This window comes from Hypanus sabinus, chromosome 1, assembly GCF_030144855.1.
Source record: "Hypanus sabinus isolate sHypSab1 chromosome 1, sHypSab1.hap1, whole genome shotgun sequence".
Taxonomy (NCBI): domain Eukaryota; kingdom Metazoa; phylum Chordata; class Chondrichthyes; order Myliobatiformes; family Dasyatidae; genus Hypanus; species Hypanus sabinus.
The window spans coordinates 36,364,868-36,384,478 of NC_082706.1; the positions used below are offsets into that span (position 1 = coordinate 36,364,868).

A 19,611-nucleotide genomic window follows, 5' to 3' on the forward strand; every position below is an offset into this window, starting at 1 on the left:
GAAAATAGGCAATGCCTGAAAAAGATATATAAATTTAGGTAATATGAAATGTATATTCATTTTGGTAGAGTTGATTTGGCCAATCAGCGATAACGAAAGAGGCAACAAATTTGATACTTTTTACATGATTCAATAGATTAAGAACATTTTCTTTAAATAGACACTTACAGTTTTTAGTGATTGTTACACCTAAGTAGGCAAATTGGTTTCTTACAATTTTAAAAGGAAGGTTAGAATTTGTCGGTGTCAAATTATTCAAAGGGAAAAATTCACTTTTATGTAGGTTTAATTTATAACCTGAGAACTGGCTAAAACAGGAGAGTAAAGAAAGCGCATGGGGTAACAAAGTTTCAACATTAGAAATAAATAACAGCAGATCATCAGCGTACAGTGAGACTTTGTGAATAGTGTCCCTCCTTAAAATATCAGCGATATCATTAGATTCTTGAAAGGCAATGGCTAAGGGTTCTAAGGCCAGATCAAAAAGCAAAGGGCTAAATGGACAGCCTTGTCTAGTGCCACGTTGAAGCTTAAATGGTTTGGAATTAAGAGAATTAGTGATAACCCTAGCGTAAGGAGCTAAATAAAATAATCTGTTGAATGAAAACGGGTACAAAATGGAATTTTTCTGAAGTTTTAAAAAAATAATTCCATTCAACTCTGTCGAAAGCTTTCTCAGCATCTGGGGATACCTCACATTCCAATATCATGTTAAAAGGAGAATAAATAATATTTAACAACTGATGAATATTAAAGTGAGAATATCGATTTTTGATAAATCCAGTTTGGTTATCAGAAATGATAGATGGTAAAATATTTTCAGTCCTATGGGCCAAAACTTTAGATAGGATCTTGGTATCAACATTAAGTAAAGAAATTGGTCTATATGGAGAGCATTCAGTTGGATCCTTATTCTTTTTAAGAATAAGTGAAATGGAAGCCTCATAAAAAGATTGAGTGAGTCTGCCCAACTTAAATGAATCCTAGTTTCACGTTGGTGGCCTGTGACCAGCGGTATGTGATGGGGATCGGTGCTGGGTCCACTGTTGTTTGTCATCTTTATTAACAATTTGGATGATAATGTATTTTTTCATTATTAAGTAAATTTGAGAATGACATCAAAATCTGTGTTGTAGTGGACAGGGAAGAAAGTTGTGTAGGGTTACAACACGATCCAAATCAATGGGGAAAGAGGACACAGAAATATAAGCTTTATAAGACCCTGGTCAGACCCCACTTGGAGTACTGTGTTCAGTTCTGGTCACGTCACTGCAAGAAGGATGTGGATACTATAGAGAGAGTGCAGAGGAGATTTACAAGGATGTTGCCTGCATTGGAGGGCGTTTCTTATGAGAACAGTTGAGTGAACTTGGCCTTTCCTCCTTGGAGTGACGGAGGATGAGAGGTGACCTGATAGAGGTGTGTAAGATGATGAAGGGCATTGATCATGTGGATAGCCAGAGGCTTTTTCCCAGGGCTGAATTGGCTAACATGAGAGGGCATAATTTTAAGGTGCTTGGAAATAAGTGCTGAGGGGAATGTTAGGGGTAAGTTTTCACACAGAGAGTGGTGGGTGTGTGAAATGGCGACGGAGGTGGAAGTGGATACAATAGGGTCTTTTAAAGAGCCCCCTAGATAGCTACATGGAGCTTAGAAAAACAGCTTAGCTACGCGCTAGGGAAATTCTAGCTAGTTTCTAGAGTAGGCTTCATGGTCAGCACAACATTGTGGGCCGAAGGGCCTGTAATGTGCTGTAAGTTTCTAAATGGCAAAGTTATTTAATTCAGGCAAGTGTGAAGTGTTGCATTCCAGGAAGTTAAACCAGAGTGGGAATGCAGGGTTCTGGGAGTGATGTAGAACAGAGAAAGCCTCAGATACATAGTTTCCTGGACACTTGCAGACAAGGTAATGATGAAGACATATGACATCATTGGATGGGGCATTGAGTATACAAATTGGCACATCATGCTCCAGCTGCAGAAGACGTTGGTGAGACCACACCTGGAATCTTGTGTGCAGTTCTAGTCACTCAGCTATGGTAAGGGTTTAATTTAGCTGGAGAAGGTGCTGAAGTAATTCACGAAGATCTTCCCAGGTCCTCAGGACTTGAGTTATAAGGAGGGAGTGGATAGGCTGGGACTTTTTACCCTTGGAGTGAAGGAGGCTGAGGGGTGAGGGATTCCCAACCTTCTTTATGCCATGGGCCAGTACCATTAAGCAAGGGATCCTTGGACCCCAGGTTGGGAACCCCTGTTATAAAGGTTTATAAAACCACGAGGGCCATAGCTAACGTAGATAATCAGAGTCTTTTTCCCATGGAAGATGACTGAATCTAGAGAGCATAGGTTTAAAGTGAGAGGAGAAAGATTTATAGGACATATATGGAATGAGTTGCCAGAAGAGGTAGTACAGATGGTACAATTACACAGCTTAAAAGACATGGATTGGAAGCAGGTCTGAGCCACACACAGACGGAGCTGAGGCCGGCACCTTGGTCAGTGAGGACAAGTTGGGCTGATGGGTCTGGTTCTGTTGCCCATGTGTCTATTCACACACCCACCCTGTCTGATCACCCTGGCAAAAGTCACAGATCTGGAGATCTCTCCAGAACCCAGGCTTTCAAACAAGGGCTTGGAGCTCTTGGAGAAATCTTCAGAACCAGGTTTATTATCACTGGCATGTGGTCGTGAAATTTGTTAACTTAGCAGCTGCAGTTCAATGCAATACATAATATAGAAGAAAAAAATAAATAAGGAAATCAATTACAGTATACATATAATGAATAGATTAAAATCATACAAAAACAGAAATAGTATATATTAAAAAGTGAGGTAGTATTCACAGATTCAATTAGGAATCAGATGGCTGAGGGGAAGGAGCTGTTCCTGAATCACTGAGTGTGTGCCTTCAGGTTTCTATACCTCCTACCTGATGGCAACAGTGAGAAAAGGGCATGCCCTGGGTGCTGGACACTGCCTTTCTGAGACACCGCTACCTGAAGATGTCCTGGGTACTTTGTAGGCTAGTGCCCAAGATGGAGCTGACTAAATTTACAACCCACTGCATCTTCTTTTGGTCCTGTGCAGTAGCCCCAGCAAACCCCCACCACCGCCCCAAACTAGACAGTGATGCTGCCTGTCAAAATGCTCTCCATGCTACATCTATAGAAGTTTTTGGGTGTTTTGTTGACATATCAAATCTCTTCAAACTCCTAACAAAGTATAGTTACTGTTTTGCTTTCTTTATAACTACATCGATATATTGGGACCAGATTAGGTCCTCAGAGATTTTGACACCCAGGAACTTGAAGCTGCTCACTCTCTCCACTTCTTATCCCTCTATGAGGATTGGTATGTGTTCCTTCATCTTACCCTTCCTGAAGTCCATAATCAGCTCTTTTGTCTTACTGACGTTGAGAGCCAGGTTGTTGCTGTGGCACCATTCCACTAATTGGCATATCTCACTCCTGTACGCCCTGTCGTCTCCATCTGAGATTCTACCAACAATGGTTGTATCATCAGCAAACTTATAGATGGTATTTGGGCTACGCCTAGCTACACATTCATGGGTGTAGAGAGTAGAGCAGTGGGCTAAGCACACACCCCTGAGGTGCACCAGTGTTGATCGCCAGCGAGGAGGAGATATTATCACCAATCCACACATATTGTGGTCTTCCAGTTAGGAAGTCAAGGATCCAATTGTAGAGGGAGGTACAGAGGCCCAAGTTCTGTAACTAAGCAATCAGGATTGTGGGACTGATGGTATTAAATGCTGAGTTGTAGTCGATGAACAGCATCCTGACATCAGTGCTTGTGTTGTCCAGGTGGTCTAAGGCCATGTGAAATGCCATCAAGATTGTGTCTGCCATTGATCTATTGTGACGATAGGCAAATTGTAATGGGTCCAGGCCCTTGGTCAGTCTAGTCATGACCAACCTCTCAAAGCATTTCATAACTGTAGATGTGAGTGCTACAACGCGATAATCATTAAGGCAGCTCACATTATTCTTTAGGCACTGGTATAATTGTTGCCTTTTTGAAGCAAGTGGGAACTTCCACCTGTAGCAGTGAGAGATTCAAAATGTCCTTGAGTACTCCCACCAGTTGGTTGGCACAAGTTTTCAGAGCCTTCCCAGGTACTCCACCGGGACCTTCCGCCTTGCGAGGGTTCACTCTCTTTACATTGATCTCTGAGACAGAGATCACAGGGTCACCGGGTGCAGCAGGGATCTTCACAGCTGTAGTTATATTCTCCCTTTCAAAGTGGGCATAGTTTGTAGGTAAAGTTGGAAGGTGATGGTCAGAGGTATTCAGTGATAATGAATCTGCCTTCATTAAGTGGAGAATGGTGGCGAGTTGTGACCAAGAGTATCCCATCTACGATATTACAGTGTTGTGCAGTCCCACACCTAAAGAAATCATTCCAATTCAACATGCGTTTGGAAATCTGGTGCTCTAGGAAGAGCTGTCCACTTGTCTGACTGGGGCTCCATAACCTCAATCAGAAAAGCCAGACCTCTTTTTTTTTTGTAATTTATTTTTTATTGAAGTTCATCATCAAACAAACATTTCCATAAAATGTGTTTCAGACATTGTACAAATTTATCATATAGTCATATATATCACAAAACTCCACATAATATTTATCTGAGGTTTACACTTATAGAAAAGAGAGGAAAAAAAGAACAAGCAAAAGGAGAAAACTATGTACAAGTAGGGAGTGATCTTTTTTTTACAACATATTCATTGATTTGTGAGAATAAAATCAGGCCTATGAAGCATTATGTAGTTAAACCATTTTTCCCAGTATGAATCAAATTGTTCCAACTTATGATTAACAGATGCTGTTATCATCTCCATTTTGTAAATGTCCATTGTAATTTCCATTTAAAGTTGGACTCTCCTGTGATAACCATTTCCTAGTAAGAGTCTTTTTACCAGCCACCAACAGTATATTCATTAAATATTTATCTCTTTTCAACCATTCTTTAGGTATATACCCAAAATATATGGTCTTACTTTCTAAGGGTATTTCACATTTAAAGATGTCTTGTAGGGCATTGTGTATCCCCCTCCAATAATCTTTGATAACGGGGCATTCCCAGAAAATATGATTATGGTTTGCATTTTGATTTCTCCAGCAAACAGGGAGGTTGAAAAGCCAGATCTCTTAAGGAGGCCACTATACATGAATGGAAAAAAATCTAAAATTTCAGACAAGCTGAGATTTATCCCTGAGCACAACACAGACATTTTCCAGATACTCACAGGAACTGCAATGTTGGGATGTGAGCAAAGGCTCGTTCAGGAATTTGTCTGAATTTCGCATTCACAAATGTCCTGGAAGAGAAACATCAATATTTTATGTCAAAAACTAGTAATGAGATTTTTTTAATCTACAAGGCATGTTTCATTTTCAAAAACCATTTTGAGTTACTTTGCCTTAAATCTTACTGTCAGTGTGAAACTGGTTGTGAAAAGGGCAAATTATGTGGATGAATGTCCCATGACTATCATCGGTCGCACAGATCATGTAGTCCATGTTATGTACAAAATACACACTTGCTGAGCCTGCTCAGCTCAGGTTAAATGTTGTCCCACACAACCATCCCAGTGTGTGACTGCAGGGCATGCAGTCCATGCACAGCAACATAACATGCTGGAGGAACTCAGCAATTCAGGCAGCATCTATGGAGGTGAATAAATAGTCGACGTTTTGGGCTGAGACCCTTCATCGGGACCGGAAAGGAAGGGAGTAGATACCAGAATAAAAAGCTGAGGAGGAAGGGTAGGAGTACAAGCTAGAAAGTGATAGGTGGAGCCAGGTGGATGGGAGATGGGGATGAAGTAAGAACCTGGGAGGCGATAGGTGGAAAAGTTAGAGATGAAGGGATCTGATAGGAGAGGAAAGTCAACCATGGGAGAAAGGGAAGAACGAGGGACACCAGGGGCGCTGATAGGCAGGTGGGGGAGTGCAAATTACCGGAAATCGTTGTTTGTGCCATCTGGCTAGTAGCTACCTAGACAGAATACAAGGTGGAGCTCCTCCAACTTGAGGCAGAAGAGGTGGCCCTGCACTGACATGTCAGAATGGAAATAGACATAGAAATTGAAATGGTTGGCCATGGGGAAATCCTGCCTCTTGTGGATGGAGCAGTGGTCTCCCAGGTTGAGTCTCATCAATGTAGGGGCCACACTGGGAGACCAGATACAGTAGACTCCTCCTGAATCTCCAGATTCGCCTCCTGATACCTGGACTTACAGCATGTGCAGAATCTCTCGGGTCTAATTCTTGCGCAGGTTGTTTTACACTGCCTGACATTACATTCATTTCCAATGGAGAAGATAAAATACACATTTTTAAATGTATAAGATGCAGTTTTCTTGTCTAATAACTGTAGGTTTGTTTTGTGGACACACAAATAGGGTTTGAACCAATTGGGTTTCTTCGGAATATAAAGCCGACAGGGTTTCTTGACGTGAATACAAAACAGAGTAAGCCAAGGGCCAAACAGTGAAGGTCAACTCACAGCAAGAGCCATCATCTTGTTGCAAGGAGCTTTGTGGTATGTGGAACTGGATGCAAGCACTGGATGGTTGGACGTTAAAGAAAAGGTTTTAAGTACTAGCTTATTATTTTCATATTTGATTTTCAGCTGGTATAATCCAGTCCATGGTTTGCTGCATGCCCGGGCCCCCTGCAGTTGGCTCTGAACAACAATCCAATCCCGGACTGGATCCTAAACCCTATGTGTGTGATGAATACATAAGCGACCAACAATCAAGTGAATCCCGTGTTTATTTCAGCTTGTACAGATGAACAAGCTGACGGAAAACTACGAGAAGTAAATACCCTCCACAGCCAATCACTGAAAGGTTGTGGGTCTAAATCGCTTTGGATGGAACTACTAACTTATAATTTTGTCCCTGTGTTGTAAACAGGATGAATAATGTACAGGAATCAAATGGTTCTGGGTGCATTGTCTAAGGAGGAAACATGAGTGGTGATATATCACAAGAGACTGATATTGAACTGATAGCATGATGAATTCTACAGAGACTCTGACTGAACAGACAGAGAGATGAAATGCTGCATGAATAAAGTGTATTTTTGAAAAAGACAAACGGAGATCAAGTTGAGCAGAGGCTCCTTGACCACCATTTGTTACAGGAATGTTGCTGCCCCACTTACAAATGCAAAAGCACCTCCCCTCCTCCACAGGTGAGCCTGCTCATCCAAAATCACTGCTCATTTCTGCTCTCTGAGCACCCCCCCCCATTGCTGTTGGGGGAGGGGGCAAAAGTTCGATCACAATGACACAACTGTGCCCCTCCTTGTTCAGCTTGGAGTAGAGTAGCGTTCAGAAAGGAAATGGAACTGGATCTGGTCTATTATTGTCACATACAATGAAAATCTACTAAAACAAGAGAAAATCTGCAGATGCTGTAAGTCCAAGCAGCAAACACACAAATGCTAGAGGAACTCAGCAGGCCAGGCAGCATCTATGGAAAAATGTACAGTCAACATTTCGGGCTGAAACCCTTTGGCAGAGAAGTTGAAGAGTAGATTTGAAAGTTGGGGGGAGGGGAGAGAGAAGTGCCAGTCAATAGGTGAAACTTGGAGGGGAGGGATCAAGCAAAGAGCTAGGAAGTTGATTGATGAAAGAGACAGAAGGCCATGGAAGAAAGAAAAAGGGGGGTGGGGAGGAGTCCCCGAGGGAGGTGATGGATGGGCAAGGAGATAACATGAGAGAGAAAAGGGATGGGAAATAGGGAAGGAGAAGGGGTGGTGGGGAGCATTACCAGTAGTTTGAGAAATCGATGTTCATGCCATCAGGTTGGAGGCTACCCAGACAGAAAAACTCCAGCCTAAGTGTGGCCTTGTCCCAACAGTGGAGGAGACTATGCATGGACATATCGGAATGGGAATGGGAAATGGAATTAAAATGGGTGGCCACTGGGAGATCCCGCTTGTTCTGGTGGATGGAGCGTAGGTGCTTGGTGAAGCAGTTTCCCAATCTACATCGGGTCTCACCGATATACAAGAGGCCACACTGGGAGCACCAAACACATTAAATGACCCCAACAGACTCACAGGTGAAGTGTCGCCTCACCTGGAAGGACTGTTTAGAGCCCTGAATGTAATGAGTTAGCAGGTGTAGGGGCAGTGAAAAGGCCATAACAAGGTTGACTGGGATATCAAGAGTTCATCTATTCATGCATGAGAAGCCCTTTTGAGAACCTGGAGATAGCGGGATAGAAGCAGTCGTTGGTCCTGGGGATTCGTGTTTTCTAATGTTCAAGTCTTCTGCCTGACAGGAGAGCAGAGAAGAGAGAATGACCAGTAAAGAAAGGGTCCTTGATTATGTTGCCTGCTGTCGCAAGGCAGCCGGATGTGCAGATGGAGTCAGATGAGGAGATGCTGGTTTTCACGATGGACTGCGCTGTGTTCACAACTCTCTACGATTTCTCGCTGTCTTGAGCAGAACAGTTGTCACACACAGGGCATTGAGATAGGGGCTTTCTTTAGTACAGATAAAAACTTGGAGAAAATCATTGGGGAAATTAGCTTCAATATAATTATGAAGAAGGACAGGACTGGACCTAGAGTTGAGATTTTTGATTGGAGAAAGGCTAACTTTGAGGGGATGCGAAGGGATTTAGAGAGAGTGGATTGGGTCAAGTTGTTTTATGGGAAGCATGTAATAGAGAAATGGAGGTCATTTAAGGGTGAAATTATGGGGGTACAGAATCTTTATGTTCCTGTTAGGGTGAAAGGAAAGGTTAAAGGTTTGAGAGCACCATGGTTTTCAAGGGATATTAGAAATTTGGTTCAGAAAAAGAGGGATGTCTACAATAGATATAGGCAGCTTGGAGTAAAGGAATTGCTCGAGGAATATAAAGAATGTAAAAGGAATCTTAAGAAAGAGATTAGAAAAGCTAAAAGAAGATACGAGGTTGGTTTGGCAAATAAGGTGAAAGTAAATCCGAAAGGTTTCTACAGTTATATTAAAAGCAAGAGGATAGTGAGGGATAAAATTGGCCCCTTAGAGAATCAGAGTGGTCAGCTATGTGTGGAACCGAAGGAGATGGGAGAGATTTTGAATGATTTCTTCTCTTCGGTATTCACTAAGGAGAAGGATATTGAATTGTCTAAGGTGTGGGAAACAAGTAAGGAAGTTATGGAACCTATGACAATTAAAGAGGTGGAGGTACTGGCACTTTTAAGAAATTTAAAAGTGGATAAATCTCTGGGTCCTGACAGGATATTCCCCAGGACCTTGAGGGAAGTTTGTGTAGAAATAGCAGGAGCTCTGACGGAAATCTTTAATATGTCATTAGAAACGGGGATTGTGCCGGAGGATTGGCGTATTGCTCATGTGGTTCCATTGTTTAAAAAGGGTTCTAGAAGGAAGCCTAGCAATTACAGACCTGTCAGTTTGACATCAGTGGTGGGTAAATTAATGGAAAGTATTCTTAGAGATAGTATTTATAATTATCTGGATAGACGGGATCTGATTAGAAGTAGCCAGCATGGATTTGTGCATGGAAGGTCATGTTTGACAAACCTTATTGAATTTTTTGAAGAAGTTATGAGGAATGTTGATGAGGGTGAGGCAGTGGATGTAGTCTATATGGACTTCAGCAAAGCCTTTGACAAAGTTCCACATGGAAGGTTAGTTAAGAAGGTTCAGTCGTTAGGTATTAATGCTGGAGTAATAAAATGGATTCAACAGTGGCTAGATGGGAGATGCCAGAGAGTAGTGGTGGATAATTGTTTATCGGGATGGAGGCCGGTGACTAGCGGGGTGCCTCAGGGATCTGTTTTGGGCCCAATGTTGTTTGTAATATACATAAATGATCTGGATGATGGGGTGGTAAATTGGATTAGTAAGTATGCCGATGATACTAAGGTAGGAGGTGTTGTGGATAATGAGGTGGATTTTCAAAGCTTGCAGGGAGATTTATGCTGGTTAGAAGAATGGGCTGAACGTTGGCAGATGGAGTTTAATGCTGAGAAGTGTGAGGTTCTACATTTTGGCAGGAATAATCCAAATAGAACATACAGAGTAAATGGTAGGGCATTGAGGAATGCAGAGGAACAGAGAGATCTAGGAATAACTGTGCATAGTTCCCTGAAAGTGGAGTCTCATGTAGATAGGGTGGTGAAGAGGGCTTTTGGAACGCTGGCCTTTATAAATCAAAGCATTGAGAACAGAAGTTGGGATGTAATGCTAAAGTTGTACAAGGCATTGGTAAGGCCAAATTTGGAATATTGTGTGCAGTTCTGGTCACCGAATTATAGGAAAGATATCAATAAATTAGAGAGAGTGCAGAGACGATTTACTAGGATGTTACCTGGGTTTCAGCAATTAAGTTACAGAGAAAGGTTGAACAAGTTAGGTCTCTATTCATTGGAGCGTAGAAGGTTGAGGGGGGATTTGATAGAGGTATTTAAAATTTTGAGAGGGATAGATAGAGTTGACGTGAACAGGCTGTTTCCATTGAGAGTAGGGGAGATTCAAACTAGAGGACATGATTTGAGGGTTAGGGGGCAGAAGTTTAAGGGAAACACGAGGGGGTATTTCTTTACTCAAAGAGTGATAGCTGTGTGGAATGAGCTTCCTGTAGAAGTAGTAGAGGCCAGTTCAGTTGTGTCATTTAAGGTAAAATTGGATAGGTATATGGACAGGAAAGGAGTGGAGGGTTATGGGCTGAGTGCGGGTAGGTGGGACTAGGTGAGATTAAGGGTTCGGCGCGGACTAGGAGGGCCAAGATGGCCTGTTTCCGTGCTGTGATTGTTATATGGTTTATATGGTTATAAATACTGAACTTCCTCAGTCTTGTAAGGAAATAGAGGCATTGCTGTGCTCTCTTGGCCATGACGCCTGCATGGTTCCAGTAGGAAATCTTGGTGATATTTACACCTAGTAACCCGAAGCTCTCAGCCATCAATATTGAAAGTCATGGATAGACCTTTACAGTCAAGGTGCCAACATAACACTCATTGGTGTCTTATTGAGTAGCTAGGGACAATGGAGTAGAATAAGCCTGGATAGAGTGTATGTGGAGAGGATGTTTCCAAAAGTGGGAGAGCCTGGGATCAAAGAAAGTCTCTATAGAAAAGAGCTGAATAGGAATTTCTTTAACCAAAGGGTGATAAATCAGTGGAATTCATTGCCACAGATGATTGTGGAGGCCAAGTCATTGGGTGTATTTTAAGCAGAGGTGAACAGGATTCGTAAGGGTGTCAAAGGTTATGGGGAGAAGGCAGGAGAATGGGTACTGAATAAGCCGTGATCAAATGGCAGACAGTGCAAGGTTCCCCGTGACCATTCTCATCCTAACAGGTTTACCTCTTCGGTATGTTACACCAACAAATGTATACATTTTATTAAATACACTGGCGTTAAATGCATAATGCACGATGTGCTGTTATAGATACACAGTGTTGAGAGCTCTGCACATGGGCCTGAAATGTACACTGATCTCACCTACAGTGCTTCCACTGAAATCTCATATGCGGTGCTCACGTACAGAATACAGACTGAATGCAGGCATCAGGAGCAGGTGTTGGCTGAGAACACTGGAAGCACCGGACAAACAATCCTCTACAACTTCTTGCTGCCTTGGGCAGAGCAGTTGACTTACCAAGCTGTGATGCGTCCAGGCGTTGGGGCTGAGAGTGAATCATTGGTGAGGAGAATAGGTAAAGTTTTATTTTGCTTTTCAGGTTAAAGATAAGGGAAGTGGGGTTGGATGTACTTGGGGGCCGAGGGAAAGCTGACAGCTTTTACTGAGGAGGTCGCAGTCAAGGTAAAGACTTTAGGTAGAAGGTTTACCTCTTTGGGTGCTACTGGGAGATCAGACATCCGCCACTGTGACTGGCTCTGAGGCTCAGAGGGAAAGGATACAGTCAGACAGGGTGACAGTGATGGGAGACTCGATAGTGACGGAGGCAGGACGGAGATTCTGCAGCTGCAGAAGAGACGCCAGGAAGGTGTGTTGCCTCCTGGGTGCCAGGGTTGACGGTGTCTTGAGTGGCTGCTGAACATTCTTGCATGGGGAGGTGACCAGCCTGAGGTTGTTGAGTACATTGGTACAACCAAGGTAGAACACAGAAGGAGGTGCTCAGTATGAGCACAGGGAATTAGGTAAGAAGCGGGACCTCAAAGGGGAGTTTCCTCTGGATCACTCTCAGTGCCTCATGCATCTGAGGTCAGGAATAGAAGGATAGGCCAGCTGAATTCCCAGCTGAGCAGCCGGTGCAGGGGGCCGGGCCTCAGCTCCTTGGACTGCTAGGATGCCTTCAAGGGTAGAAATGACCTGTACAAGAGGGAAAGGGTGCAATTAATATCCTTGCTGGTGCTCCACCGTAAGGATTAAGGGTGGGTGGGATTCTGAGCAGGAGCAAGTCATGGGATAGAGCAGTAGCCAGTGTGAGCAAGTTTAGTGATTCGGGTAACTAGGAGGGTAAATAATATTCTGTTAAACTGCACAGGTAAGATGGATAAACTCAGAACATGGATTGGGTCTAAGGACTGGGATATTGCAGTTGAGGGAAAGGCAGAGATGGCACTCGATATCCCAGGATACAGATGTGACGGGTGCTGGGATACGAGGAGGGCTTGTTGCCTTTTTGATGAGGGACAATGCCATAGCAGTACTAAAGAAAGGATGCTATTCTTTGGGGTATTGTCCAGTGAGGCCATATGAGTAAAATCTAGAAATGCGGAGGAAGGTCACTCCAGTGTGGCTGTATTATAGACCCCGCTCCCCCCAATAGTCAGTGGGAACTTGAGGAGCAGATGTGAAAAGAAATCACCCATAGCTGTAAGAGTAACACGGTCGTATTAATGGGAAATTTTAATTTCCCCGGTATTGACAGGGCCACTGTAGTTCACCAACGTGTGAATTGCATCCAGGGAAGTTTCCTGATTCAATATAAAAAGGGCCTCACTCAGGAAGATGCAATACTGGACTTCCACTTCGGGAACAAGGCAAGGCAAGTGCCTGAACTGGCAGTCAGGGGCACTGTGGCTCTGGTTACCATAATTCTACTAATTTTAAGGCAGTGATGGACGAGGATAGGGCAGGTCCACGGGTTGGGGTTCCAAACTGAAGCAGAGCTAAATTTGAGGGAATTTGACAGGATTTCGCAGGGTGAACCAGTCTGAAGGAAAAGAGTGAATGGCAAGTGTGAGGCCTTAAACCGTGTGCTATCATGTTTCTCAGAGACTCATACTCAAGTTTGGACGAAGGGTAGAACCGGCAAGTTTACAGGACCTTGGCTGATGAGAGATACTGAGACACTCGTCAAATAAGAGAAAAACAAACAGTGGATTTAGGATGTGGTGGATGAGTGAATCCCCTTGGTAACTATGAAAGGTGGTTGAGTGAATCCCCTTGGTAACTATGAAAGGGGCATCAGGAGGGCAAAGAGATGGTATCTGGCAGATAAGACTGATAAGAGTCTCAGGAGGTTCTATAGCGATATTCAGACTAAAAGGGCCAGAGGGAGATTAGGCTCCCTTGGACACTAGTGTCTTGAGGCCCAGGAGATATGTGGGTTGTTTCTTGGAATGGATGCCAATGTCATTCTATTCATTATTTACAGAAATGACTTGTGTGCAAATGCACAAGGCTTGATCAGCAAGTTTGTGGATGACACAAAATTAGGACATATTGCTGACGGTGAAGAAGGCTATTGTAGACAACAGGGTGTTCTTGACCCGTTAGGGAAGTGGGAGACTAATTTCAATACAGAGAATTGTGAAGTAACGAACTTTGGAAAGTCAAGCTGGGCTAGTAATTATACAATGAATGGTAGGGCACTAGGGAGTGTGGTGAAAAGCCAGACGGTTGTGAAAAGGATTCAAAATTCAAAGTAAATTTATTATTAAGGTACATATATATCACATATACAACCCTGAGATTCATTTTCTTATGGACATTCACGGTAAATACAAGAAACACAATGGAGTCAATGGAAGACCCCACTCAACAGGACCGACAAACAACCAATGTCAAAAGATAACAATTGTGCAAATACAAAAAGTGAGAAAAATAAAAGAAATAATAATAATACTGCTACTACTACTAATAATAATAATCAATAAACAAATAAGAAATAAATATTGAGATCATTAGATGGAGCCCTTAAAATTGAGCCCATAGGTTGTGGGAGCAATTCAGTGATGGGGTGAGTGAAGTTGGGTGAATTTATCCCCTCTGGTTCAAAACCCTGATGGCTGATGAAGGCATACTGGCCTTCATCAGTCAGGCCATTGAGTACAGGAGCTGGGGCATTGGGCATAGGAGTGGAGGCATTGGGCATAGGAGTGGGGCATTCAGTATAGGAGCTGGGGCATTGGGTATAGGAGCAGGGGCATTGAGTATAGGAGCAGGGGCATTGGGCATAGGAGATGGGGCATGGGTATAGGAGCAGGGGCATTGGGCATAGGAGATGGGGCATGGGTATAGGAGATGGGGCATTGAGCATTGGAGGAGGGGCAGTGAGTATAGGAGATGGGGTATTATGTTGCAATTGTGTAGGTTGTTGCTGAGAATACTGTGTACAGGTTGGGTCGCTCTGTTACAGGGTGATGTAGTTAAACAAGAACAAGTACAGAAAAGATTTACAAAGATGTTGCCAGGGCTACAGGTCTGTGTTACAGGGGAGAGGCTGGTCATGCAAGTTCGTTATTACTTTGAGCACAGCAGAATGAGGGGTGAACTTGTAGATCTTGGAACTTGAGGACATAGAAAAGGTGGATGGTAAAATTCTTTGCTCAAGGATTTGGGAGTCCAAAACTAGGACTTTACAGGCAAGAGAGGAAAGATTTTAAAAGGGACTTGAGGGGCAACTTCCTCACACAGATGATGGTAAGCATTTGAATCGAGCTGCCAGAGGAAGCGCAATTTCAAGTAAGATGGCAGCTCGTGTGAACACAGCAGCCTCTTGGGGGCCGGGCAAAGGTGCTTCTTTTTCTTCTGAGGTGTTGAAGGGACCGGCTGTGAAGGAGCTGGACAGGACATCGGAGGAGCCGGCCGGGATATCGGGGGAGCCCCTCAGCGTGTCCGAGGAGCCAGTCTGGTTTGGCGGAGACCATGTGCTGCCTGCTACTCAGAAGCACTGAAGTCAGTGCCGTATAACCCGTGGGAGATTGCCTTGGACATTCCAGTTGTGATCGCGAGACTCTTTTGGACAGTGATAATGTAATTTGCCACAGGCCTGTTATCCTAGTCTGGTGGTGGGATAGGTGACGTGGGAGCTGTGTGGCCTTGGCTGTAGCGAGGACTAGGCCTTAAGCCTCAGGCTTGCCTACTGCTGCAGACCAGGTGAGAAACACAAAAGTGCTACAGAGTGGTGTCTGTACTCGGCTGGACTCTGGCCCCTCCTGTAGGTGCTACCCTCCCACGTTCGAGCCTTGGAATGACAGGCTAGATTGTGTGTGTCTGTACACTGCTGTGAGATTGTACCATTGATTGCCGGACATTGCTGCTCAGGGTCTTGGACTATGCATATGTTTTTTTTTCGAGTGAATATTCTACTTTGCTCGCTATTTTGAATTGTGTTACTCACTGTTTTGAATGTTACTTGCTATTTTGAAGATTGCTTGCTATTTCGAATGTTTTGCACCTTGGCCCCAGAGGAACGCTGTCCGGTTCAGCTGTATACCTGCATGGTTTGAATGACAATTACACCTGATTTTGATTCGATTTGAAGTGGTCAAGGTGGGCCAAGTAGTATAAGGGGTTTGCAGGGAGCTGGGCTGAAAGCTGGAATTTGGGACTAGCTGGGTGGGCAATGTGGTTGGCATAGACTGAAGGGCCTGTATCGCTCTATGACTCTGATTCTGTCCTCTGCCTGCTGTGCAGTGGGGTGGGGTGGCACTGACAGTTAATGTGAGAATGCTGCAGGGTGCTTCACATCTGCCTGAAGGGACTCTGGACATGATGGTCTCTGATCAATGTGACCTAGACCAAGTAAAGAAATTACTGACGCAGCAAGTAGTCAGGGAGAGTTGCAGGACAGAAACAGGCCATTCGACCCACTGAGTCCATACTGAACATGAACCACCCCTTTACACTAGTGCTACATTAGTCTTTCTTTATTCTCTCAACGTTCTGATCAACTCCTTCCAGGTTTTCTCTCACCTACACACTGGTGACTATTTACAGCAGCCAATTAATGCTCCAGCCCATTACTGGAAAGTGGGAGGGGGCTGGGGCACTCCGGGCAAACCCGTACAGTCATAGGGGTAACATATGAACTCCACACAACACTCGGGGTCAGGATCGAATCTGGGTCTCCATTGCTGTGGGGCAATGGCTCTACTACCCACGCTATTGTAAATCAGAAATAAAAATGCAGGATGTCGAATGGAGAGCAACAGGCTGATGTTTGAGGTCAAAGACCCTTTATCAAAAACTTCCTGAAGTCCGTGCCCGGATCCGAAATTGCCACTGTGCCACCCAATTTTGGTTTGTGAGAATGTTACTGAAGCCTTTCCGGAGGAAACTTGGAAATCTGGACGGAAGAGTCTTTTGGATCAGTTACATTTTTAAACACAAGAGGTTCTACAGATGCTGGAAATCCAGAGCAACACACAGAAAACGCAGGAGGATCAGGATCTTAGCTTGACAGCCAGCATCTCTGGAGGGGGATATCCAGTCAATGTTTTGGGTGGAGACCCTTGATCAGGTCCGGAAAGGAAGGGGGAAGAAGCCAGAATAAAAATAGTGGGGAGAGGGGTAGGACTGTCAAGTGATAGGTGGAGGGTGGGTGGATGGTGGTTGAGGTGAGAAGCTGGGAGATGATAGGTGGAAGAGGTAAAGGGCTGAAGAAGAAGGAACCTAATAGGGGAGGAGAGTGGACCAAGGAAGAAAGAGAGGGAGGAGGAGAATCAGAAGAAGGTGATAGGCAGGTGAGGAGATGAGAAGGGGTAAGAGGGGAGCCAGAATGGGGAATGGCAAATGAGAGAAAGGGAGGAGGAGGGGAAGGTACTGGAAGTTAGAGAAATTGATGTTAACGCTTTTTAGCTGGAGGCCACCCAAATCGAACATGAGATGTTCCACCTCCACTCTGAGAGTGGTAAGGGAAACAAGTAGGGAAGTTATGGAAACCATGACAATTAAAAAGGAGGAAGAACTGACGCTTTTAAGGAATATAAAAGTGGATAAATCTCCGGGTCCTGACAGGATATTCCCTAGGACCTTGAGGGAGGTTAGTGTAGAAATAGCGGGGGCTCTGACAGAAATATTTCAAATGTCATTAGAAACGGGGATGTTGCCGGAGGATTGGCGTATTGATCATGAGGTTCCATTGTTTAAAAAGGGTTCTAAGAGTAAACCTAGCAATTATAGGCCTGTCAGTTTGAAGTCAGTGGTGGGTAAATTAATGGAAAGTATTCTTAGAGATGGTATATATAATTACCTGGATGGACAGGGTCTGATTAGGAACAGTCAACATGGATTTGTGCATGGAAAGTCATATTTGACAAATCTTATTGAATTTTTAGAAGAGGTTACGAGGAAAGTTGTCAAGGGTAAAGCAGTGGATGTTGTCTATATGGACTTCAGTAAGGCCCTTGACAAGGTTCCGCTTGGAAGGTTAGTTAGGAAGGTTCAATCATTAGGTATTAATATTGAAGTAGTAAAATGGATTCAACAGTGGCTGGGTGGGAGATGCCAGAGAGTAGTGATGGATAACTGTTTGTCAGGTTGGAGGCCGGTGTCTAGTGGTGTGCCTCAGGGATCTGTACTGGGTCCAATGTTGTTTGTCCTACAAATTAATGATCTAGATGATGGGGTGGTAAGGTGGATTAGTAAGTATGCAGATGATACTAAGGTAGGTGGCGTTGTGGATAATGAAGTAGGCTTTCTAAGTTTGTAGGGAGATTTAGGCCAGTTAGAAGAGTGGGCTGAACTATGGCAGATGGAGTTTAATGCTGATAAGTGTGAGGTGCTACATTTTGGTAAGAATAATCCAAATAGGACATTCATGGTGAATGGTAGGACATTGAAGAATGCAGTAGAACAGAGTGATCTAGGAATAATGGTGCATAGTTCCCTGAAGGTGGAATCTCATGTGGATAGGGTGGTGAAGAAAGCTTTTGGTATGTTGGCCTTTATAAATCAGAGCATTGAGTATAAGAGTTGGGATGTAATGTTAGAATTGTACAAGGCATTGGTAAGGCCGAATTTGGAGTATTGTGTACAGTTTTGGTCACCGAATTATAGGAAAGATGTCAACAAAATAGAGAGAGTACAGAGAAGATTTACAATAATGTTACCTGGTTTTCAGCACCTAAGTTGCAGGGAAAGATTGAACAAGTTAGATCTTTATTCTTTGGAGCATAGAAGGTTGAGGGGGGACTTGATAGAGGTATCTAAAATAATGAGGGGGATAGATAGAGTTGACGTGGATAGGCTTTTTCCATTCAGAGTAGGGGAGATTCAAACAAGAGGACATGAGTTGAGAGTTAGGGAGCAAAAGTTTAAGGGTAACATCAGGGGGAATTTCTTTACTCAGAGAGTGGTAGCTGTGTGGAATGAGCTTCCTCAGTGTAGAAGTGGTAGTGGCAGGTTCGGTATTGTCATTTAAAGTAAAATTGGATAGGTATGTGGACAGGAAAGGAATGGAGGGTTATGGGCTGAGTGTGGGCCAGTGGGACTAGGTGAGCGTAAGTGTTCAGCACGGACTAGATGGGCCGAGATGGCCTGTTTCCGCACTGTGATTGTTATATGGTCATTATATCATAGTGACTGTAGAGGAGGTCCAAGAGGCCATGGACTGACGTGTCAGAATGGGAATGGCCACCAGAAAATGCTGCCTTTTGTGGCGGACGGAGCAAAGGTTCTCGCGGAAGCCCCAGCTTACGTTGGGTTTCACTGAAGCCTTTCCGAAAGAAGAGCACAAAATCTGGAAGGAGCAGTCTCGGATCAGTTATATTTTTAAACGCAAGAGATTCTGCAGGTGCTGGAAATCCAAAGCAAAAAAAAAGAAAGCGCTGGAGGAACTCAGCCAGTCAGCCAGCTTCGGGACGCTGCATCGGGAGCACCGGATGCAAGATATGACCCCCAACAGACTCACTGGTTAAGTGAAAAAAAAGCTAATGGATTCGGCCCAGTGCATCACGGGTTAAGCTCTCCCAACCATTGAGCACATCTACATGAAATGTTGCCGTAGAAAAGTAGCATCCATCATCAAGGATCCTCATCGCCCAGGCCACGCTGTTTTGTGCCATCAGGTAGAAGATACAAGAGCCTCAGGACTCGCAGCATACATAAGAACATAAGAGATAGGAGCAGGAGTAGGCCAATCGGCCCCTCAAGCCTGCTCCGCCATTCAACAAGATCATGGCTGATCCAATCTTAACTCTAGTTATCACCGAATCCCACAAGGCAACAGTGCCAACCAACAGGGCACCATGCCGCCCATTTTATTTTATTATTCATCCCGCCCAAACCCATGTGATCACCCAGGGGAAAAAAAAACAATTTGCCAATTGAGGAGAAAAAAATCTGGAAAACTCCTCTCCGACCCATCCAGGCTATTGAAAACTGGTCCAGGAGATCACATGGCTGATCTAAACCTAGCCTCATG

At 44.0% G+C, this 19,611-nt stretch overlaps 1 protein-coding gene across 1 annotated transcript in view; it reads right to left on the reverse strand.

Moving 5' to 3' along the window:
- Nucleotides 1-19,611, reverse strand: part of lgi3 (leucine-rich repeat LGI family, member 3) — a 59,391-nt gene that overhangs the window by 31,476 nt on the left and 8,304 nt on the right. Inside the window, exon 3 of the mRNA XM_059967380.1 lies at nt 5,268-5,339. Within this exon, the coding sequence (XP_059823363.1) occupies nt 5,268-5,339 (72 nt within the window). The remainder of the gene's footprint in view (nt 1-5,267; nt 5,340-19,611) is intronic.